The sequence below is a fragment of the Aedes albopictus genome, chromosome 2 (genome assembly GCF_035046485.1).
Source record: "Aedes albopictus strain Foshan chromosome 2, AalbF5, whole genome shotgun sequence".
NCBI classification, from domain to species: Eukaryota; Metazoa; Arthropoda; class Insecta; order Diptera; family Culicidae; genus Aedes; species Aedes albopictus.
This window is the reverse complement of record NC_085137.1, coordinates 39,658,165-39,682,474: the sequence shown is the minus strand read 5'-3', so window position 1 is coordinate 39,682,474 and position 24,310 is coordinate 39,658,165. Positions and strand designations below refer to the sequence as shown.

The 24,310-nt window shown below is 40.8% G+C and overlaps 1 protein-coding gene, 1 long non-coding RNA gene and 1 other non-coding gene across 4 annotated transcripts in view; 1 reads left to right on the top strand and 2 right to left on the bottom strand.

Moving 5' to 3' along the window:
- The window catches only part of LOC109622949 (hypermethylated in cancer 2 protein-like), a 301,534-nt gene extending 278,121 nt beyond the window's left edge, over nt 1-23,413 (top strand). The window contains exons 1-3 of one of the 2 annotated variants that reach the window (XM_029868222.2): nt 21,689-21,882; nt 22,015-22,441; nt 22,505-23,413. In XM_029868222.2, the coding sequence (XP_029724082.1) occupies nt 21,736-21,882; nt 22,015-22,441; nt 22,505-22,716 (786 nt within the window). In that variant the 5' untranslated portion in view covers nt 21,689-21,735 and the 3' untranslated portion in view covers nt 22,717-23,413. Of the gene's footprint in view, nt 1-21,688; nt 21,883-22,014; nt 22,442-22,504 lie in introns of those variants that run through there. The other variant, XM_062849503.1, reaches the window with a different exon arrangement.
- On the bottom strand, nt 27-999 carry LOC115265545 (uncharacterized). Its single transcript, XR_009998163.1, has 2 exons — nt 177-999; nt 27-86 (listed from the first exon to the last, which is right to left on the bottom strand). It is a non-coding gene; the product is annotated as an uncharacterized LOC115265545 (long non-coding RNA).
- Nucleotides 23,414-23,630: 217 nt separating the features above from the next.
- LOC115264481 (uncharacterized) lies at nt 23,631-24,304 on the bottom strand. Its single transcript, XR_009998162.1, has 2 exons — nt 24,025-24,304; nt 23,631-23,968 (listed from the first exon to the last, which is right to left on the bottom strand). It is a non-coding gene; the product is annotated as an uncharacterized LOC115264481 (transcript).
- Nucleotides 24,305-24,310: the final 6 nt, after the last annotated feature.

Below are 24,310 nucleotides of genomic sequence, written 5' to 3'. Positions count from 1 at the left end.
TTCGTACTCAGCCGGTCCCACAGGAGACAGGAACAATTAATCTCGGTCACCTTCAGCAGGCGTCGCTGACTGGTTCGCAAGTTTCCCTGAAATAAGTCGTTCTCATTCAGTTTCATTCAACAGATAGCAAAGGACCCTCCTGTCCTATCCTGTAAAAAAAACTGAGGGGTGCTCACCTTGCTCCGTCGTAGGATAGGTCCTCGAAAGTTGATGACGACGTAGCTAACCGAGCTACTGCTACTGGTCAACTTAGTTCTAGCCGTGTATACGACGACGGAAGTGGCTGAGCAAAAATGCGTTGCCAGAGCCGCCGTTGCGGCTATCGATGCCGAACCGATGGATTGTGGGGTGGTCTGTGGAAGTTGAAAAACATCACAATACTTTTACTGTGTTTTGGATGAGTTGGAGAAATTGCTTTCTAGTGGTTTAAAACATACCTTACTGCGCCGAGGAAACCTAAGAAACAGTCTCCGGATTCAAATCCAGCTTGACGTAAAATCCGCGTAACCACGATTAAAAAAAATATTTTGTTTGAAGAAGTTTTTTCAATTTTTGGAAGGAGGAAAATCAACTCAAGAGAAATCGGGCATGTTTATATAAGGGCCAAACGTTGGATATGTTTGCGTTACCAAAATGTTAAAAATACACATTTTAAACTACTATATCATGCTTTCTAATTTTAAATCATTACATACAACTTTTGTTTAAGGTCATAACTTGATGTAAGTAGATGAAAATATTACAAATTGACGAGATAAAACGATATATACAAATTGTGTTTTTTTAATACGCCATAATCAAAGCGTATTCTTGATGCGCCACCGGTTTGACAGTTCTGCGAATGAACATCGCATTTGTTTTGGTTCATTTCGTTTCTCGCTACAAAAGTGAACCTCTCACCTCACTCGAGTCGACAACCGGAATCGAGTGAGAAGAGTCATGTGACTCCGAGGTGAGAATTGTCGAATAGAGTCATTCGACGTGCAGAATGAGCACAATTATAACGGATCGGTCTTCGGCTTTTGCCGGAATGGCTCACGGACTCACGGGCTTCGTAGGGCGCTGCACGGGGTTTTAAACCAAAAAACGGCGGGGTTCTGGGATGGGGGAATTTATTACTATTCAGGCCTATATCGAAGGATATTGCTGTTACCTGATGTCCTCTTCGCCTCCTTTCCACCTCTTCACACTCCTTCTGTAACTTTTCCTTTTTCAAGCTATCGCTTCTAATATCACCAAACGTTCTCAACTTTTGAACTATCCTGATCAACGGACTTCAGATAAGTGAGCCTGAAACATGGAGTCATCGACCGCTTCGAGGTTCATGACCTCGTACCTCGGTCATCGCCCCTAATCCCATTTTCTATTTCTTAATGGCCCCGTTACGCCACCCCTCATGGCCGCCCAAGGATGGTAACCGTCCATCTGGCGGTGGGTTTTGGTACTTCGGTGGGTGGATGATGGCGATCATCTCGTAGGGTGGTGGAGCCTGATCCTAGCTAACCCTATCGCTGTCGGGAGTTAAGCTGGGAAAAACCTACATTCATGACGAATACTACCTGCTTTTTTAAACATTCACGGTTTTCACAAAATCACACAAAATTCTCGGTAGTACATACGACACGAATTATACAACACTTACAGACTTGAGGCCAGTTCACTGATTCTGTGCGGTAGAACTGTTTGACATTTAACAACCACTTTTCCTAGTATACAGGAAACTCACCCTAAATCGTCATTTGGCAAAAACTGCCCGATAGAAAGTGAATGTCTCCCTCCTAAACCTTAAGTTTAGACCCCAAGTCATCTTCTAAGGGCAAAGACTTGAGACCAGTTCACTGATTTCATGTAGGAAAAATGTTTGACTTTTAACAACCTTTTTCCTTGTATACGGGTAACCCACCCTAAATCGTCATTTGGCAAAAACTGCCCGATAGAAAGTGAACGTCTCCCTCCTAAACCTTAAGTTTAGACCCCAAGTCATCTTCTAAGGGCAAAGACTTGAGGCCAGTTCACTGATTTCATGTAGGAAAAATGTCTGACTTTTAACAACCACTTTCCTTGTATATGGGTAACCCACCCTAAATCGTCATTTGGCAAAAACTGCCCGATAGAAAGTGAACGTGTCCCTCCTAAACCTTAAGTTAAGACCCCAAGTCATCTACTAAGGGCAAAGACTTGAGGCCAGTTCACTGAATTTGTGTGGTACAACTGTTTGACATTTAACAACCACTTTTCCTTGTATATGGGTAACCCACCCTAAATCGTCATTTGGCAAAAACTGCCCGATAGAAAGTGAACGTGTCCCTCCTAAACCTTAAGTTTAGACCCCAAGTCATCTTCTAAGGGCAAAGACTTGAGGCCAGTTCACTGATTTCATGTAGGAAAAATTTTTGACTTTTAACAACCACTTTCCTTGTATATGTATTTATTTATAGTATTTACTCAGCTTTATTCATATGGCCTAATATTTATAAAGAGTAAACTCCGAACTTGCAAAAGGGCAAAATTGACCCTTTGTTCAAAATTTTAAGTACCCTTTATTTTGACAGCTCCATCTATATATATAAAAATGCAGTGGCATACGTGGGACCGCGCATAACTTGCGAACGGAAGGTCCGATTTTGATCGTCTTAGTTTTGTTTTGTTAGTTTTCACCCAAGGAAGGTTTATGAGGCAAAAAACATGGAAAAAATGAGAGTTTTTGAAAATCGGTCTTCCATACGTTTTGTGACCGGGGCTTGGTCATGGGATGGAAGCTTGAAACGTCAAAAAACGCAGTAGGCAAGACAAAGTTTGCCGGGTACAGCTAGTATATCTATAAAAAAATTACTTTTTGCTCCTTAAAGGGTAATGCCAAGGTCGCAGTGTATAGGATATAAGGGGTGATACACAAATTATGTCACGCAAAAATTGACCTTTATCAAACACACCCCCACCCCTCCCCACCATATCACACTTTTTTGTATAAAGCCTCAATATTTTTTGTAAGGGTCGCCACGTGCTGCTACCCCCCCTCCCCCCCTCAAACGTGACGTTATTTGTGTACGCCCCCTAACTATTAATTTAGGAAAATATAAAAGGGGCCGTGCACAAATTACGTCACGCTTTTAGGGGGGAGGGGAGTTTGGCAAAGTGTGACGACCCACACAAAAATTTCAGAGGTTTCATACAAAAAGTGTGACATAGGTTGAAAAAGGTCGATTTTTGCTTGACATAGTTTGTGTATCACCCCAAACTGGCGTTTGATTTGAAAATGTCATATCTGGAGCTCGATTTGAATTGGTCGTATGGGGCCGTACACAAATTACGTCACGCTCTTAGGGGGGGGGGGGGGGGGGTTATGAAGAACGTGACGACCCTTGCATAAAATATTGAGGTCCCATACAAAAAGTGTGACATAGGGGGGAGGGGGGGTTGAAAAAGGTCGATTTTAGCGTGACATAATTTGTGTATCACCCCATGTGCTTTAGTCGATTAAAAATTCGATCAGTTGGATTCTCTTATTATAGCGAAAACCGTTGAAATTGCACAAATTTGATAAATACAGCAGAATCCTCACAAAACAGGCTTTCCGTTCCATCATTAAAAGTCTCCAAAATATCTTCCATATTGCTACAATAACTAAAATAAACTGATCGAATTTTAAACTTAAACTAAACTTAAGGTTTAGGAGGGAGACGTTCACTTTCTATCGGGCAGTTTTTGCCAAATGACGATTTAGGGTGAGTTTCCTGTATACTAGGAAAAGTGGTTGTTAAATGTCAAACAGTTCTACCACACAGAATCAGTGAACTGGCCTCAAGTCTTTGCCCTTAGTAGATGCCTTGGGGTCTAAACTTAAGGTTTAGGAGGGAGACGTTCACTTTCTATCGGGCAGTTTTTGCCAAATGACGATTTAGGGTGGGTTACCCATATACAAGGAAAAGTGGTTGTTAAAAGTCAAACAGTTCTACCACACAAATTCAGTGAACTGGCCTCAAGTCTTTGCCCTTAGTAGATGCATTGGGGTCTAAACTTAAGGTTTTGGAGGGAGACGTTCACTTTCTATCGGGCAGTTTTTGCCAAATGACGATTTAGGGTGGGTTACCCATATACAAGGAAAGTGGTTGTTAAAAGTCAAACATTTTTCCTACATGAAATCAGTGAACTGGCCTCAAGTCTTTGCCCTTAGTAGATGACTTGAGGTCTAAACTTAAGGTTTAGGAGGGAGACGTTCACTTTCTATCGGTCAGTTTTTGCCAAATGACGATTTAGGGTGAGTTTCCTGTATACTAGGAAAAGTGGTTGTTAAAAGTCAAACAGTTCTACCACACAGAATCAGTGAACTGGCCTCAAGTCTTTGCCCTTAGTAGATGCCTTGGGGTCTAAACTTAAGGTTTAGGAGGGAGACGTTCACTTTCTATCGGGCAGTTTTTGCCAAATGACGATTCAGGGTGGGTTACCCATATACAAGGAAAGTGGTTGTTAAAAGTCAAACATTTTTCCTACATGAAATCAGTGAACTGGCCTCAAGTCTTTGCCCTTAGTAGATGCCTTGGGGTTTAAACTTAAGGTTTAGGAGGGAGACGTTCACTTTCTATCGGGCAGTTTTTGCCAAATGACGATTTAGGGTGGGTTACCCATATACAAGGAAAGTGATTGTTGAAAGTCAAACATTTTTCCTACATGAAATCAGTGAACTGGCCTCAAGTCTTTGCCCTTAGTAGATGACTTGGGGTCTTAACTTAAGGTTTAGGAGGGAGACGTTCACTTTCTATCGGGCAGTTTTTGCCAAATGACGATTTAGGGTGGGTTACCCATATACAAGGAAAGTGGTTGTTGAAAGTCAAACATTTTTCCTACATGAAATCAGTGAACTGGCCTCAAGTCTTTGCCCTTAGAAGATGACTTGGGGTCTAAACTTAAGGTTTTGGAGGGAGACGTTCACTTTCTATCGGGCAGTTTTTGCCAAATGACGATTTAGGGTGGGTTACCCGTATACAAGGAAAAAGGTTGTTAAAAGTCAAACATTTTTCCTACATGAAATCAGTGAACTGGCCTCAAGTCTTTGCCCTTAGAAGATGACTTGGGGTCTAAACTTAAGGTTTAGGAGGGAGACGTTCACTTTCTATCGGGCAGTTTTTGCCACATGACGATTTAGGGTGAGTTTCCTGTATACTAGGAAAAGTGGTTGTTAAAAGTCAAACAGTTCTACCACACAGAATCAGTGAACTGGCCTCAAGTCTTTGCCCTTAGTAGATGCCTTGGGGTCTTAACTTAAGATTTAGGAGGGAGACGTTCACTTTCTATCGGGCAGTTTTTGCCAAATGACGATTTAGGGTGGGTTACCCGTATACAAGGAAAAAGGTTGTTAAAAGTCAAACAATTTTCCTACATGAAATCAGTGAACTGGCCTCAAGTCTTTGCCCTTAGAAGATGACTTGGGGTCTAAACTTAAGGTTTAGGAGGGAGACGTTCACTTTCTATCGGGCAGTTTTTGCCAAATGACGATTTAGGGTGGGTTACCCATATACAAGGAAAGTGGTTGTTAAAAGTCAAACATTTTTCCTACATGAAATCAGTGAACTGGCCTCAAGTCTTTGCCCTTAGAAGATGACTTGGGGTCTAAACTTAAGGTTTAGGAGGGAGACGTTCACTTTCTATCGGGCAGTTTTTGCCAAATGACGATTTACGGTGAGTTTCCTGTATACTAGGAAAAGTGGTTGTTAAATGTCAAACAGTTCTACCGCACAGAATCAGTGAACTGGCCTCAAGTCTTTGCCCTTAGTAGATGCCTTGGGGTCTAAACTTAAGGTTTTGGAGGGAGACGTTTACTTTCTATCGGGCAGTTTTTGCCAAATGACGATTTAGGGTGGGTTACCCATATACAAGGAAAAGTGGTTGTTAAAAGTCAAACAGTTCTACCACACAAATTCAGTGAACTGGCCTCAAGTCTTTGCCCTTAGTAGATGCCTTGGGGTCTAAACTTAAGGTTTTGGAGGGAGACGTTCACTTTCTATCGGGCAGTTTTTGCCAAATGACGATTTAGGGTGGGTTACCCATATACAAGGAAAGTGGTTGTTAAAAGTCAAACATTTTTCCTACATGAAATCAGCGAACTGGCCTCAAGTCTTTGCCCTTAGTAGATGCCTTGAGGTCTAAACTTAAGGTTTAGGAGGGAGACGTTCACTTTCTATCGGGCAGTTTTTGCCAAATGACGATTTAGGGTGGGTTACCCATATACAAGGAAAAGTGGTTGTTAAAAGTCAAACAGTTCTACCACACAAATTCAGTGAACTGGCCTCAAGTCTTTGCCCTTAGTAGATGCATTGGGGTCTAAACTTAAGGTTTTGGAGGGAGACGTTCTCTTTCTATCGGGCAGTTTTTGCCAAATGACGATTTAGGGTGGGTTACCCATATACAAGGAAAGTGGTTGTTAAAAGTCAAACATTTTTCCTACATGAAATCAGTGAACTGGCCTCAAGTCTTTGCCCTTAGTAGATGACTTGAGGTCTAAACTTAAGGTTTAGGAGGGAGACGTTCACTTTCTATCGGGCAGTTTTTGCCAAATGACGATTTAGGGTGAGTTTCCTGTATACTAGGAAAAGTGGTTGTTAAAAGTCAAACAGTTCTACCACACAGAATCAGTGAACTGGCCTCAAGTCTTTGCCCTTAGTAGATGCCTTGGGGTCTAAACTTAAGGTTTAGGAGGGAGACGTTCACTTTCTATCGGGCAGTTTTTGCCAAATGACGATTCAGGGTGGGTTACCCATATACAAGGAAAGTGGTTGTTAAAAGTCAAACAGTTCTATCACATAAATTCATTGAACTGGCCTCAAGTCTTTGCCCTTAGAAGATGACTTGGGGTCTAAACTTAAGGTTTAGGAGGGAGACGTTTACTTTCTATCGGGCAGTTTTTGCCAAATGACGATTTAGGGTGGGTTACCCATATACAAGGAAAGTGGTTGTTAAAAGTCAAACATTTTTCCTACATGAAATCAGTGAACTGGCCTCAAGTCTTTGCCCTTAGAAGATGACTTGGGGTCTAAACTTAAGGTTTAGGAGGGAGACGTTCACTTTCTATCGGGCAGTTTTTGCCAAATGACGATTTAGGGTGGGTTACCCATATACAAGGAAAGTGGTTGTTAAAAGTCAAACATTTTTCCTACATGAAATCAGTGAACTGGCCTCAAGTCTTTGCCCTTAGAAGATGACTTGGGGTCTAAACTTAAGGTTTAGGAGGGAGACGTTCACTTTCTATCGGGCAGTTTTTGCCAAATGACGATTTACGGTGAGTTTCCTGTATACTAGGAAAAGTGGTTGTTAAAAGTCAAACAGTTCTACCACACAGAATCAGTGAACTGGCCTCAAGTCTTTGCCCTTAGTAGATGCCTTGGGGTCTAAACTTAAGGTTTAGGAGGGAGACGTTCACTTTCTATCGGGCAGTTTTTGCCAAATGACGATTTAGGGTGGGTTACCCATATACAAGGAAAGTGGTTGTTAAAAGTCAAACATTTTTCGTACATGAAATCAGTGAACTGGCCTCAAGTCTTTGCCCTTAGAAGATGACTTGGGGTCTAAACTTAAGGTTTAGGAGGGAGACGTTCACTTTCTATCGGGCAGTTTTTGCCAAATGACGATTTAGGGTGGGTTACCCATATACAAGGAAAAGTGGTTGTTAAAAGTCAAACAGTTGTACCACACAAATTCAGTGAACTGGCCTCAAGTCTTTGCCCTTAGTAGATGCCTTGGGGTCTAAACTTAAGGTTTAGGAGGGAGACGTTCACTTTCTATCGGGCAGTTTTTCCAAATGACGATTTAGGGTGGGTTACCCATACACAAGGAAAAGTGGTTGTTAAAAGTCAAACAGTTCTATCACACAAATTCATTGAACTGGCCTCAAGTCTTTGCCCTTAGAAGATGACTTGGGGTCTAAACTTAAGGTTTAGGAGGGAGACGTTCACTTTCTATCGGGCACTTTTTGCCAAATGACGATTTAGGGTGGGTTACCCATATACAAGGAAAGTGGTTGTTAAAAGTCAAACATTTTTCCTACATGAAATCAGTGAACTGGCCTCAAGTCTTTGCCCTTAGAAGATGACTTGGGGTCTAAACTTAAGGTTTAGGAGGGAGACGTTCACTTTCTATCGGGCAGTTTTTGCCAAATGACGATTTACGGTGAGTTTCCTGTATACTAGGAAAAGTGGTTGTTAAATGTCAAACAGTTCTACCGCACAGAATCAGTGAACTGGCCTCAAGTCTTTGCCCTTAGTAGATGCCTTGGGGTCTAAACTTAAGGTTTAGGAGGGAGACGTTCACTTTCTATCGGGCAGTTTTTGCCAAATGACGATTTAGGGTGGGTTACCCATATACAAGGAAAAGTGGTTGTTAAAAGTCAAACAGTTCTACCACACAAATTCAGTGAACTGGCCTCAAGTCTTTGCCCTTAGTAGATGACTTGGGGTCTTAACTTAAGGTTTAGGAGGGAGACGTTCACTTTCTATCGGGCAGTTTTTGCCAAATGACGATTTAGGGTGGGTTACCCATATACAAGGAAAAGTGGTTGTTAAAAGTCAAACAGTTGTACCACACAAATTCAGTGAACTGGCCTCAAGTCTTTGCCCTTAGTAGATGACTTGGGGTCTAAACTTAAGGTTTAGGAGGGACACGTTCACTTTCTATCGGGCAGTTTTTGCCAAATGACGATTTAGGGTGGGTTACCCATATACAAGGAAAAGTGGTTGTTAAAAGTCAACAGTTCTACCACACAAATTCAGTGAACTGGCCTCAAGTCTTTGCCCTTAGAAGATGACTTGGGGTCTAACCTTAAGGTTTAGGAGGGAGACGTTCACTTTCTATCGGGCAGTTTTTGCCAAATGACGATTTAGGGTGGGTTACCCATATACAAGGAAAAGTGGTTGTTAAAAGTCAAACATTTTTCCTACATGAAATCAGTGAACTGGCCTCAAGTCTTTGCCCTTAGAAGCTGACTTGGGGTCTAAACTTAAGGTTTAGGAGGGAGACGTTCACTTTCTATCGGGCAGTTTTTGCCAAATGACGATTTAGGGTGGGTTATCCATATACAAGGAAAAGTGGTTGTTAAAAGTCAAACAGTTGTACCACACAAATTCAGTGAACTGGCCTCAAGTCTTTGCCCTTAGAAGATGACTTGGGGTCTAAACTTAAGGTTTAGGAGGGAGACGTTCACTTTCTATCGGGCAGTTTTTGCCAAATGACGATTTACGGTGAGTTTCCTGTATACTAGGAAAAGTGGTTGTTAAAAGTCAAACAGTTCTACCGCACAGAATCAGTGAACTGGCCTCAAGTCTTTGCCCTTAGTAGATGCCTTGGGGTCTAAACTTAAGGTTTTGGAGGGAGACGTTCACTTTCTATCGGGCAGTTTTTGCCAAATGACGATTTAGGGTGGGTTACCCATATACAAGGAAAAGTGGTTGTTAAAAGTCAAACAGTTCTACCACACAAATTCAGTGAACTGGCCTCAAGTCTTTGCCCTTAGTAGATGCCTTGGGGTCTAAACTTAAGGTTTAGGAGGGAGACGTTCACTTTCTATCGGGCAGTTTTTGCCAAATGACGATTTAGGGTGGGTTACCCATATACAAGGAAAAGTGGTTGTTAAAAGTCAAACAGTTCTATCACACAAATTCATTGAACTGGCCTCAAGTCTTTGCCCTTAGAAGATGACTTGGGGTCTAAACTTAAGGTTTAGGAGGGAGACGTTCACTTTCTATCGGGCAGTTTTTACCAAATGACGATTTAGGGTGAGTTTCCTGTATACTAGGAAAAGTGGTTGTTAAATGTCAAACAGTTCTACCGCACAGAATCAGTGAACTGGCCTCAAGTCTTTGCCCTCAGAAGATGACTTGGGGTCTAAACTTAAGGTTTAGGAGGGAGACGTTCACTTTCTATCGGGCAGTTTTTGCCAAATGACGATTTAGGGTGGGTTACCCATATACAAGGAAAAGTGGTTGTTAAAAGTCAAACAGTTGTACCACACAAATTCAGTGAACTGGCCTCAAGTCTTTGCCCTTAGTAGATGACTTGGGGTCTTAACTTAAGGTTTAGGAGGGAGACGTTCACTTTCTATCGGGCAGTTTTTGCCAAATGACGATTTAGGGTGGGTTACCCATATACAAGGAAAAGTGGTTGTTAAAAGTCAAACAGTTCTACCACACAAATTCAGTGAACTGGCCTCAAGTCTTTGCCCTTAGAAGATGCCTTGGGGTCTAAACTTAAGGTTTAGGAGGGAGACATTCACTTTCTATCGGGCAGTTTTTGCCAAATGACGATTTAGGGTGAGTTTCCTGTATACTAGGAAAAGTGGTTGTAAAATGTCAAACAGTTCTACCGCACAGAATCAGTGAACTGGCCTCAAGTCTTTGCCCTTAGTAGATGCCTTGGGGTCTAAACTTAAGGTTTTGGAGGGAGACGTTCACTTTCTATCGGGCAGTTTTTGCCAAATGACGATTTAGGGTGGGTTACCCATATACAAGGAAAGTGGTTGTTAAAAGTCAAACAGTTCTACCACACAAATTCAGTGAACTGGCCTCAAGTCTTTGCCCTTAGAAGATGACATGGGGTCTAAACTTAAGGTTTAGGAGGGAGACGTTCACTTTCTATCGGGCAGTTTTTGCCAAATGACGATTTAGGGTGAGTTTCCTGTATACTAGGAAAAGTGGTTGTAAAATGTCAAACAGTTCTACCGCACAGAATCAGTGAACTGGCCTCAAGTCTTTGCCCTTAGAAGATGCCTTGGGGTCTAAACTTAAGGTTTTGGAGGGAGACGTTCACTTTCTATCGGGCAGTTTTTGCCAAATGACGATTTACGGTGAGTTTCCTGTATACTAGGAAAAGTGGTTGTTAAAAGTCAAACAGTTCTACCACACAAATTCAGTGAACTGGCCTCAAGTCTTTGCCCTTAGTAGATGCCTTGGGATCTAAACTTAAGGTTTTGGAGGGAGACGTTCACTTTCTATCGGGCAGTTTTTTGCCAAATGACGATTTAGGGTGGGTTACCCATATACAAGGAAAGTGGTTGTTAAAAGTCAAACATTTTTCCTACATGAAATCAGCGAACTGGCCTCAAGTCTTTGCTCTTAGTAGATGGCTTGGGGTCTAAACTTAAGGTTTAGGAGGGAGACGTTCACTTTCTATCGGGCAGTTTTTGCCAAATGACGGTTTAGGGTGAGTTTCCTGTATACTAGGAAAAGTGGTTGTTAAAAGTCAAACAGTTCTACCACACAAATTCAGTGAACTGGCCTCAAGTCTTTGCCCTTAGTAGATGCCTTGGGGTCTAAACTTAAGGTTTAGGAGGAAGACGTTTACTTTCTATCGGGCAGTTTTTGCCAAATGACGATTTAGGGTGAGTTTCCTGTATACTAGGAAAAGTGGTTGTTAAAAGTCAAACAGTTCTACCACACAGAATCAGTGAACTGGCCTCAAGTCTTTGCCCTTAGTAGATGCCTTGGGGTCTTAACTTAAGGTTTAGGAGGGAGACGTTCACTTTCTATCGGGCAGTTTTTGCCAAATGACGATTTAGGGTGGGTTACCCATATACAAGGAAAAGTGGTTGTTAAAAGTCAAACATTTTTCCTACATGAAATCAGCGAACTGGCCTCAAGTCTTTGCCCTTAGTAGATGCCTTGAGGTCTAAACTTAAGGTTTAGGAGGGAGACGTTCACTTTCTATCGGGCAGTTTTTGCCAAATGACGATTTAGGGTGGGTTACCCATATACAAGGAAAAGTGGTTGTTAAAAGTCAAACAGTTCTACCACACAAATTCAGTGAACTGGCCTCAAGTCTTTGCCCTTAGTAGATGCATTGGGGTCTAAACTTAAGGTTTAGGAGGGAGACGTTCACTTTATATCGGGCAGTTTTTGCCAAATGACGATTTAGGGTGGGTTACCCATATACAAGGAAAAGTGGTTGTTAAAAGTCAAACAGTTCTATCACACAAATTCATTGAACTGGCCTCAAGTCTTTGCCCTTAGAAGATGACATGGGGTCTAAACTTAAGGTTTAGGAGGGAGACGTTCACTTTCTATCGGGCAGTTTTTGCCAAATGACGATTTAGGGTGAGTTTCCTGTATACTAGGAAAAGTGGTTGTTAAATGTCAAACAGTTCTACCACACAGAATCAGTGAACTGGCCTCATGTATTTGCCCTTAGTAGATGCCTTGGGGTCTAAACTTAAGGTTTAGGAGGGAGACGTTCACTTTCTATCGGGCAGTTTTTGCCAAATGACGATTTAGGGTGGGTTACCCATATACAAGGAAAGTGGTTGTTAAAAGTCAAACATTTTTCCTACATGAAATCAGTGAACTGGCCTCAAGTATTTGTTCTTAGAAGATGACTTGGGGTCTAAACTTAAGGTTTAGGAGGGAGACGTTCACTTTCTATCGGGCAGTTTTTGCCAAATGACGATTTAGGGTGGGTTACCCATATACAAGGAAAAGTGGTTGTTAAAAGTCAACAGTTCTACCACACAAATTCAGTGAACTGGCCTCAAGTCTTTGCCCTTAGAAGATGACTTGGGGTCTAAACTTAAGGTTTAGGAGGGAGACGTTCACTTTCTATCGGGCAGTTTTTGCCAAATGACGATTTAGGGTGGGTTACCCATATACAAGGAAAAGTGGTTGTTAAAAGTCAAACAGTTGTACCACACAAATTCAGTGAACTGGCCTCGAGTCTTTGCCCTTAGTAGATGACTTGGGGTCTAAACTTAAGGTTTAGGAGGGACACGTTCACTTTCTATCGGGCAGTTTTTGCCAAATGACGATATAGGGTGGGTTACCCATATACAAGGAAAAGTGGTTGTTAAAAGTCAACAGTTCTACCACACAAATTCAGTGAACTGGCCTCAAGTCTTTGCCCTTAGAAGATGACTTGGGGTCTAAACTTAAGGTTTAGGAGGGAGACGTTCACTTTCTATCGGGCAGTTTTTGCCAAATGACGATTTAGGGTGGGTTACCCATATACAAGGAAAAGTGGTTGTTAAAAGTCAAACATTTTTCCTACATGAAATCAGTGAACTGGCCTCAAGTCTTTGCCCTTAGAAGATGACTTGGGGTCTAAACTTAAGGATTAGGAGGGAGACGTTCACTTTCTATCGGGCAGTTTTTGCCAAATGACGATTTAGGGTGGGTTACCCGTATACAAGGAAAAAGGTTGTTAAAAGTCAAACATTTTTCCTACATGAAATCAGTGATCTGGCCTCAAGTCTTTGCCCTTAGAAGATGACTTGGGGTCTATAGGGTGTCCCAGAAAGTATGGGCACAACTTTGCAGCTCTGCCATTTGGGAATGGATGCATAAACAAACTTTATTTTCACACATATCCTGCCTTAATATGTCAACATCAAATGCCAATCATTAAAATTTGCATTTCACACTTCGTTTGAATGCGGTAGAACATTTCCTGAAAGACCTTTTAAAGCTTCTGCACAAATTGCTATATTTTTCAATAACATCGCTTAACAAATTGGTTTCCACGCATGAAATTAAGCTCGATAAAAATTTCGAAAAATATATCCGTGTATTTCTACATGCGTATCTATTATACAACCCTAAGTTTGAATTGAAAACATATACTTTCGAACCTGAAAAATGAATTGAAACACCAAAATCGATATCTTTGAAAACCTGTTTTTCTAATAGTTAAAAACAAGCTTCTGAATATATATCACAACATGCAGGAAATCACATTTTTAATTTACTATAAGTTCAATAAATGCTCCAGCTTTATAAAGTGTAGATTGAATTCTTTTTATTTTCGTCAAAACATGTTCTAAAACTCGAATGTCTGTGGGCATGTCTAATCCAGAAATAGAAAAGGCGAATTTTTTAGTTTTCTCAAAATTATGATTTGCCCGTACGCACAATCAAAACATATTTTTATAAAAAAAATTCAATCAACCATCTGAGGAAACATGTTTTCGAATGTATCATGTAAAAAAAATTCGAAAAAAATGTTTCGAATTTGGATATTTGGCAAAACCGTAAAAAAGTAGTTTGTGCAGAAGTTTTAAAAGATGTTTTTCCATTTTAATCATTCTGCATATAGAAACCATTTTTAATGTATAAGCTCTTCACAGGTATCAATTAAAATACTCTGAATAAAATTACAAAAATATAAAAATTGTTGTTTGTTAAGAGAATGATTGTATTTTCGCTATACAAAGTTGTGCCCATACTTTCTGGGACACCCTATAAACTTAAGGTTTAGGAGGGAGACATTCACTTTCTATCGGGCAGTTTTTGCCAAATGACGATTTAGGGTGAGTTTCCTGTATACTAGGAAAAGTGGTTGTTAAATGTCAAACAGTTCTACCGCACAGAATCAGTGAACTGGCCTCAAGTCTTTGCCCTTAGTAGATGCCTTGGGATCTAAACTTAAGGTTTTGGAGGGAGACGTTCACTTTCTATCGGGCAGTTTTTTGCCAAATGACGATTTAGGGTGGGTTACCCATATACAAGGAAAGTGGTTGTTAAAAGTCAAACATTTTTCCTACATGAAATCAGCGAACTGGCCTCAAGTCTTTGCTCTTAGTAGATGGCTTGGGGTCTAAACTTAAGGTTTAGGAGGGAGACGTTCACTTTCTATCGGGCAGTTTTTGCCAAATGACGGTTTAGGGTGAGTTTCCTGTATACTAGGAAAAGTGGTTGTTAAAAGTCAAACAGTTCTACCACACAAATTCAGTGAACTGGCCTCAAGTCTTTGCCCTTAGTAGATGCCTTGGGGTCTAAACTTAAGGTTTAGGAGGAAGACGTTCACTTTCTATCGGGCAGTTTTTGCCAAATGACGATTTAGGGTGAGTTTCCTGTATACTAGGAAAAGTGGTTGTTAAAAGTCAAACAGTTCTACCACACAGAATCAGTGAACTGGCCTCAAGTCTTTGCCCTTAGTAGATGCCTTGGGGTCTTAACTTAAGGTTTAGGAGGGAGACGTTCACTTTCTATCGGGCAGTTTTTGCCAAATGACGATTTAGGGTGGGTTACCCATATACAAGGAAAAGTGGTTGTTAAAAGTCAAACAGTTGTACCACACAAATTCAGTGAACTGGCCTCAAGTCTTTGCCCTTAGAAGATGACTTGGGGTCTAAACTTAAGGTTTAGGAGGGAGACGTTCACTTTCTATCGGGCAGTTTTTGCCAAATGACGATTTAGGGTGGGTTACCCATATACAAGGAAAAGTGGTTGTTAAAAGTCAAACATTTTTCCTACATGAAATCAGTGAACTGGCCTCAAGTCTTTGCCCTTAGAAGCTGACTTGGGGTCTAAACTTAAGGTTTAGGAGGGAGACGTTCACTTTCTATCGGGCAGTTTTTGCCAAATGACGATTTAGGGTGGGTTATCCATATACAAGGAAAAGTGGTTGTTAAAAGTCAAACAGTTGTACCACACAAATTCAGTGAACTGGCCTCAAGTCTTTGCCCTTAGAAGATGACTTGGGGTCTAAACTTAAGGTTTAGGAGGGAGACGTTCACTTTCTATCGGGCAGTTTTTGCCAAATGACGATTTAGGGTGGGTTACCCATATACAAGGAAAAGTGGTTGTTAAAAGTCAAACAGTTGTACCACACAAATTCAGTGAACTGGCCTCAAGTCTTTGCCCTTAGTAGATGCCTTGGGGTCTAAACTTAAGGTTTAGGAGGGAGACGTTCACTTTCTATCGGGCAGTTTTTGCCAAATGACGATTTAGGGTGGGTTACCCATACACAAGGAAAAGTGGTTGTTAAAAGTCAAACAGTTCTATCACACAAATTCATTGAACTGGCCTCAAGTCTTTGCCCTTAGAAGATGACTTGGGGTCTAAACTTAAGGTTTAGGAGGGAGACGTTCACTTTCTATCGGGCACTTTTTGCCAAATGACGATTTAGGGTGGGTTACCCATATACAAGGAAAGTGGTTGTTAAAAGTCAAACATTATTCCTACATGAAATCAGTGAACTGGGCTCAAGTCTTTGCCCTTAGAAGATGACTTGGGGTCTAAACTTAAGGTTTACGAGGGAGACGTTCACTTTCTATCGGGCAGTTTTTGCCAAATGACGATTTACGGTGAGTTTCCTGTATACTAGGAAAAGTGGTTGTTAAATGTCAAACAGTTCTACCGCACAGAATCAGTGAACTGGCCTCAAGTCTTTGCCCTTAGTAGATGCCTTGGGGTCTAAACTTAAGGTTTAGGAGGGAGACGTTCACTTTCTATCGGGCAGTTTTTGCCAAATGACGATTTAGGGTGGGTTACCCATATACAAGGAAAGTGGTTGTTAAAAGTCAAACATTTTTTACATGAAATCAGTGAACTGGCCTCAAGTCTTTGCCCTTAGAAGATGACTTGGGGTCTAAACTTAAGGTTTAGGAGGGAGACGTTCACTTTCTATCGGGCAGTTTTTGCCAAATGACGATTTACGGTGAGTTTCCTGTATACTAGGAAAAGTGGTTGTTAAATGTCAAACAGTTCTACCGCACAGAATCAGTGAACTGGCCTCAAGTCTTTGCCCTTAGTAGATGCCTTGGGGTCTAAACTTAAGGTTTAGGAGGGAGACGTTCACTTTCTATCGGGCAGTTTTTGCCAAATGACGATTTAGGGTGGGTTACCCGTATACAAGGAAAAAGGTTGTTAAAAGTCAAACATTTTTCCTACATGAAATCAGTGAACTGGCCTCAAGTCTTTGCCCTTAGAAGATGACTTGGGGTCTAAACTTAAGGTTTAGGAGGGAGACGTTCACTTTCTATCGGGCAGTTTTTGCCAAATGACGATTTAGGGTGGGTTACCCATATACAAGGAAAGTGGTTGTTAAAAGTCAAACATTTTTCCTACATGAAATCAGTGAACTGGCCTCAAGTCTTTGCCCTTAGAAGATGACTTGGGGTCTAAACTTAAGGTTTAGGAGGGAGACGTTCACTTTCTATCGGGCAGTTTTTGCCAAATGACGATTTGCGGTGAGTTTCCTGTATACTAGGAAAAGTGGTTGTTAAATGTCAAACAGTTCTACCGCACAGAATCAGTGAACTGGCCTCAAGTCTTTGCCCTTAGTAGATGCCTTGGGGTCTAAACTTAAGGTTTTGGAGGGAGACGTTCACTTTCTATCGGGCAGTTTTTGCCAAATGACGATTTAGGGTGGGTTACCCATATACAAGGAAAAGTGGTTGTTAAAAGTCAAACAGTTCTACCACACAAATTCAGTGAACTGGCCTCAAGTCTTTGCCCTTAGTAGATGACTTGGGGTCTTAACTTAAGGTTTAGGAGGGAGACGTTCACTTTCTATCGGGCAGTTTTTGCCAAATGACGATTTAGGGTGGGTTACCCATATACAAGGAAAAGTGGTTGTTAAAAGTCAACAGTTCTACCACACAAATTCAGTGAACTGGCCTCAAGTCTTTGCCCTTAGAAGATGACTTGGGGTCTAACCTTAAGGTTTAGGAGGGAGACGTTCACTTTCTATCGGGCAGTTTTTGCCAAATGACGATTTAGGGTGGGTTACCCATATACAAGGAAAAGTGGTTGTTAAAAGTCAAACATTTTTCCTACATGAAATCAGTGAACTGGCCTCAAGTCTTTGCCCTTAGAAGCTGACTTGGGGTCTAAACTTAAGGTTTAGGAGGGAGACGTTCACTTTCTATCGGGCAGTTTTTGCCAAATGACGATTTAGGGTGGGTTATCCATATACAAGGAAAAGTGGTTGTTAAAAGTCAAACAGTTGTACCACACAAATTCAGTGAACTGGCCTCAAGTCTTTGCCCTTAGAAGATGACTTGGGGTCTAAACTTAAGGTTTAGGAGGGAGACGTTCACTTTCTATCGGGCAGTTTTTGCCAAATGACGATTTACGGTGAGTTTCCTGTATACTAGGAAAAGTGGTTGTTAAAAGTCAAACAGTTCTACCGCACAGAATCAGTGAACTGGCCTCAAGTCTTTGCCCTTAGTAGATGCCTTGGGGTCTAAACTTAAGGTTTTGGAGGGAGACGTTCACTTTCTATCGGGCAGTTTTTGCCAAATGACGATTTAGGGTGGGTTACCCATATACAAGGAAAAGTGGTTGTTAAAAGTCAAACAGTTCTACCACACAAATTCAGTGAACTGGCCTCAAGTCTTTGCCCTTAGTAGATGCCTTGGGGTCTAAACTTAAGGTTTAGGAGAGAGACGTTCACTTTCTATCGGGCAGTTTTTGCCAAATGACGATTTAGGGTGGGTTACCCATATACAAGGAAAAGTGGTTGTTAAAAGTCAAACAGTTCTATCACACAAATTCATTGAACTGGCCTCAAGTCTTTGCCCTTAGAAGATGACTTGGGGTCTAAACTTAAGGTTTAGGAGGGAGACGTTCACTTTCTATCGGGCAGTTTTTGCCAAATGACGATTTAGGGTGAGTTTCCTGTATACTAGGAAAAGTGGTTGTTAAAAGTCAAACATTTTTCCTACATGAAATCAGTGAACTGGCCTCAAGTCTTTGCCCTTAGAAGATGACTTGGGGTCTAAACTTAAGGTTTAGGAGGGAGACGTTCACTTTCTATCGGGCAGTTTTTGCCAAATGACGATTTAGGGTGGGTTACCCATATACAAGGAAAGTGGTTGTTAAAAGTCAAACATTTTTCCTGCATGAAATCAGTGAACTGGCCTCAAGTCTTTGCCCTTAGAAGCTGACTTGGGGTCTAAACTTAAGGTTTAGGAGGGACACGTTCACTTTCTATCGGGCAGTTTTTGCCAAATGACGATTTAGGGTGGGTTACCCATATACAAGGAAAGTGGTTGTTAAATGTCAAACAGTTCTACCGCACAGAATCAGTGAACTGGCCTCAAGTCTTTGCCCTTAGTAGATGCCTTGGGGTCTAAACTTAAGGTTTAGGAGGGAGACGTTCACTTTCTATCGGGCAGTTTTTGCCAAATGACGATTTAGGGTGAGTTTCCTGTATACTAGGAAAAGTGGTTGTTAAATGTCAAACAGTTCTACCGCACAGAATCAGTGAACTGGCCTCAAGTCTTTGCCCTTAGTAGATGCCTTTGGGTCTAAACTTAAGGTTTAGGAGGGAGACGTTCACTTTCTATCGGGCAGTTTTTGCCAAATGACGATTTAGGGTGGGTTACCCATATACAAGGAAAGTGGTTGTTAAAAGTCAAACATTTTTCCTACATGAAATCAGTGAACTGGCCTCAAGTCTTTGCCCTTAGAAGATGACGTGGGGTCTAAACTTAAGGTTTAGGAGGGAGACATTCACTTTCTATCGGGCAGTTTTTGCCAAATGACGATTTAGGGTGGGTTACCCATATACAAGGAAAGTGGTTGTTAAAAGTCAAACATTTTCCCTACATGAAATCAGTGAACTGGCCCCAAATCACATTAGTATTCTATCAGAGGTGATCTTTTGCGGATATGCTACATTTTTCATGTGATGCTACATTTTTCATGTCATGCAACAACTTTCATGGCATGCACTTTTTGTATCATGCAACATTATTGTTATAAGTGACATTCAACCAATACTATTACTCTCATGAAGGTGACATCCCAAGTAACCACGATGCTGGAAGCCTCATTGTATGCTGATATACGGTGCATTTAGAGCAAACATTACTTTACATGCAAACTTAAAGTTGATTTAAAGTGGAAATGGGCAATTATGCGACTGCTCCAAGATTATACCAGTTTAATCTTAATTTGATTCTATAATTGCCCACTTCCACTTTAAATCAACCTTAAGTTTGCATGTAAAGTAATGATTGCACTAAATACACCGTATATCTGCATGCAATAACACGCTAACGCCGCTCAGCACTAAAGTGCATAATTTCCAGACTACACCAAAAATGTGTAACCCTTGCACATTTACAAAATCAGCTCCAGTGTCCGCAAAATCGTTAAATTCGCAAAAATTTTTGTACAACAATCTAGCTAGGATTACTAGTGACCTTGGAAAACAAAAAAAAAATCAACATTTCACATCTAGACGAGTGTACGAGCTGTTTTTTGAGAATGTGTAACTGTCACACATTTTTGTGTGGTCTGGAAATTATGCACATATGAGTAGGTCTTACACATTTTAGTGCTGAGCAGTTTTAGCGTGAAGGCTTCAGCACCGTGGTTACTTGGGATTTTACAGGCATGCAACATTTTCCATGCGATGCTACAATTTTCATATCTGCAACATGTCAGCTACATTCTTTCTATTGTTTGACATCCTACCCACATTAGTATTCTATCAGAGGTGATCTTTTGCGGACATGCTACATTTTTCTTGTGATGCTATATTTTTCATGTCATGCAACAACTTTCATGGCATGTGACATACAACCAATACTAGTATTCTCATGAAGGTGACATTTTACAGGCATGCAACGTTTTCCATGCGATGCAACAATTTTCATATCAGCAACATGTCAGCTACATTCTTTCTATTGTTTGACATCCTACCCACATTAGTATTCTATCAGAGGTGATCTTTTGCGGACATGCTACATTTTTCTTGTGATGCTATATTTTTCATGTCATGCAACAACTTTCATGGCATGTGACATACAACCAATACTAGTATTCTCATGAAGGTGACATTTTACAGGCATGCAACGTTTTCCATGCGATGCAACAATTTTCATATCTGCAACATGTCAGCTACATTCTTTCTATTGTTTGACATCCTACCCACATTAGTATTCTATCAGAGGTGATCTTTTGCGGACATGCTACATTTTTCTTGTGATGCTACATTTTTCATGTCATGCAACAACTTTCATGGCATGCACTTTTTGTATCATGCAACATTATAGTTATAAGTGACATACAACCAATACTAGTATTCTCATGAAGGTGACATTTTACAGGCATGCAACGTTTTCCATGCGATGCAACAATTTTCATATCTGCAACATGTCAGCTACATTCTCTCTATTGTTTGACATCCTACCCACATTAGTATTCTATCAGAGGTGATCTTTTGCGGACATGCTACATTTTTCTTGTGATGCTACATTTTTCATGTCATGCAACAACTTTAATGGCATACACCTTTTGTATCATGCAACATTATTGTTATAAGTGACATACAACCAATACTAGTACTCTCATGAAGGTGACATTTTGGAGGCATGCAACATTTTTCATGAGATGCAACATTCTCAATGTCATGCAACGTGTTTTATATCGTGCAACATTTTTAATATCGCATGACACTACATCGCATGACGCCTACATAGGTATTGTCGGGCCGCCACCAAACCGGACTTCGCACAATCAAGTCGCGACGCGACCCAACTCGCGACGTTTTTCAATCAGGTCAAAAATAGGGCGCATCCTTCCCGTTGTTGTCAGCAACACAGCGCACTAGATGCGAAACAGTTGCGACACTTGTAGACTAAGAAAATGGCAATTTTTGATTAAATGTCGGTCTTGATTCCAACCGGATAGACAATATTCTTATGGAGGTAACGTTTTGCAGCATGCAACATTTTTTTGGCTATGTAACCATACCATGCAACATTTTTCATAGCAATGCAACTTTTTCACGTTGCGCAACATTTTCAGTTGTTGCGATGGATCGGACACATGTTTTACAGGATTAATCTTTTATCGGTACAAAGTCACCCCTTTGTTCAAGTACGGTACAAAAACTGGTTGTTAGATTCCCACCAACCAGTAGAAACACGGAAAAATAAAACTGGTTGATGAAAGCTGGTTGTTAGATTCACAGAAGTTACATTTTTGGATTCAAACACATTGCGATATAGCAAGATTTTATAAAATAATAATGACTGATTTGGTCCTTACCGGTGGCTGTAAATCAAATCAAAACTTTCAGAAGGTGTGCCGTTTGTGCTTGAGCGAAGAATCGCTAGAAGATATCTTTGAACAGAATGACCTCTCGATCTTGATATCGGATCTTCTCTCGATAGTGGTATGCAATCTAATATTGTAATATCTTAAGAACATTATAACTGATATCTGACCAAAAAATTTTATGATACTTTTGTTACAAACTTTGCGGCATCATATATAGTAATGTATTGATTTACAATGGATGTTTTAGGTTTCCGAAAGCGATCAAATGAGCCATTGGATTTGCGTACTGTGTCGGATACGCATGCAAGAATTTCGAGATTATCAATCACAGTGTATGGAGGTTCAGGAAGTTCTGTTGAGCGAGTCTAATGTGATCGAGGATATAAGCATCATTTCGCTCGATGATCCAAATGAAGAAATTTCAGAGGAGTACTCGTTTTGGATGGAGAAATATGAAGACACTGAAGAAGATCGGGATGATATCTACAATATAAGCCTAATAACTGCTGACCCACCACAAGAATCGGTGGATATTTCAGAATCCCCAACACAGGACCTGGCGGTAGAAACACGCATTTACAAAGGAAAATATACAGGGAAGCACATAAAATGCAATCGTTGTGGGAAAGTAGTTCAAAAGATGCGTTTCGACAGCCACATGAATGGACATCTAGGTAGGCAAGGAATATTCATAGCTTACTTGGATGTAATTTGAATTGTTTAAATATTCGTTACAGGTTTAAAGCCCTACAAATGTGAACGAGGCTGTAAGGAAGACGACGAGACGGCACACTTTGCGTGCAAGTACAAACGTCAGGAACATTATCGAAAGGTTCACGATGGTTTCAAGTATACATGTGGATTTTGCGGTCGACCGTATGGAACCCGTCAGGGCTTGTTTAGTCACAAACAGAGGCATCCCAATTGTAGTACGCAGTCGCAGAATTGAAGGCAAAATTCCATCGTTGTTTAGTATTAAAATAAAACATGACATGTCCGATCGCAATACCACTTCTTCATATTTTATGATTAGTGGGCAACAATGGAGCAATCATCCTAATTTTTATATTAAAAAATGAATAAGAACAATCAAAAAGATCTATTTTGTATATAAAACTCAGTGTTGTGGTGAAAAATGCTTGGTATATTAGGGTAACCAATATAATTTGTACCCCCTGAGTCGTATTACCACGATTTTCACAGATTTAATGGAGAGATGAAAAGTTCTTCTAATCATCCTTAGTTAATCAAGCGTTTAGAATGTGATCCATCATATGCAAGTGGCAGTTTCTTCAAAAATAGTTTTAAACGGGTTTAAACACCGGGTGTCCAAAATATATACTGAAGAGGGTCCACAATTCATTGGGCTCCAATGATTGGGGTATCCAAAACAGTGAAAACAGCTTTGTTTTCACCGTCCGTTCCGTAAGATTTACGTCGCAGCCTTCAGTAATTGTCACGAAACTATCGTACGACTCTGGTAGACTGGCCATGATAAAATTGCACTTCAATTCTTCCGCAATGTCACATCCAACTTCCGCTTTCAGCTCCATGTCAATTTTCAGCAACTTCACTATCACGAACCACTAAACTGTTCCTTGAACCACTGTTTACTGTTCTTCTAGCGTATATGAGCCTCTGCACAAATTTGCCCTGTCCTTTTCACTCCCACAGAAAATTTGAAAACAGCGCGCACAGTAAAAGTCACATTTGACTTTTACTGTGCGAACTGTTTTCAAGTTTTCTGTGGGAGTGAGCAGTACGCCAGATTCGTGCAGAGGCTCATTGTTACTCCGCCGGGCTCATAACCTGTCGGAACCTTCGTCGGAACCGTCTTTGGAAGCAGAGTAAAATACACTGAAACCTTCGTGAAAGCGTCTTTATTGAAAGAAAACGTTATGCAGAGTGACAAAATATTGAGTCGTAGATGTCAAACAAAATTTAAATAAAAAACGGGTTACTGCGATTGCACATAGGTATTTTCGAATTCAAATTTCCTATAAACATCCGAATGGCCCCTCAGATTTGTTAGAAACTTTCTTTTATATTCTCATAAGCAAAAAATCGCCATTTTCAGTCCAGTTTGGGGCCTCCACGTTATTACAATATCTACCTCCAAATGTTTGGAGGATCAACTGACAGACGAGGGAATGATAGCGACCTCTTTATGAAGCACAGCAATGTGTCGTCTCAAAACAGTCCTGAAAAAGGAAATATTATTCTAAAATACAAAAAATACACATTCGAGTGCTCTTACTTTGTTTCAAATTTTTGATGACAAACGGTACACTCGTGTGAATTGTGTTTCCTCTGCTTGTGGTAAAACAGGCCCTGCCGGGTTCCAAAAGATTTATCACAAAGCGTACATTCGTACGTATAGCCAAAGTGAACTCTCCGATAATGTGCCTGACGCTTGTACTTGCACGCGAAGGTCTCTGCCGGGCAGCCTCGTTCACATTTGTAGGGCCTTATACCTAAAACAAAAATATCACCATAACACTAACGTAGGCTGTGGATCTCATGGCTTACCTAGATGTCCATTC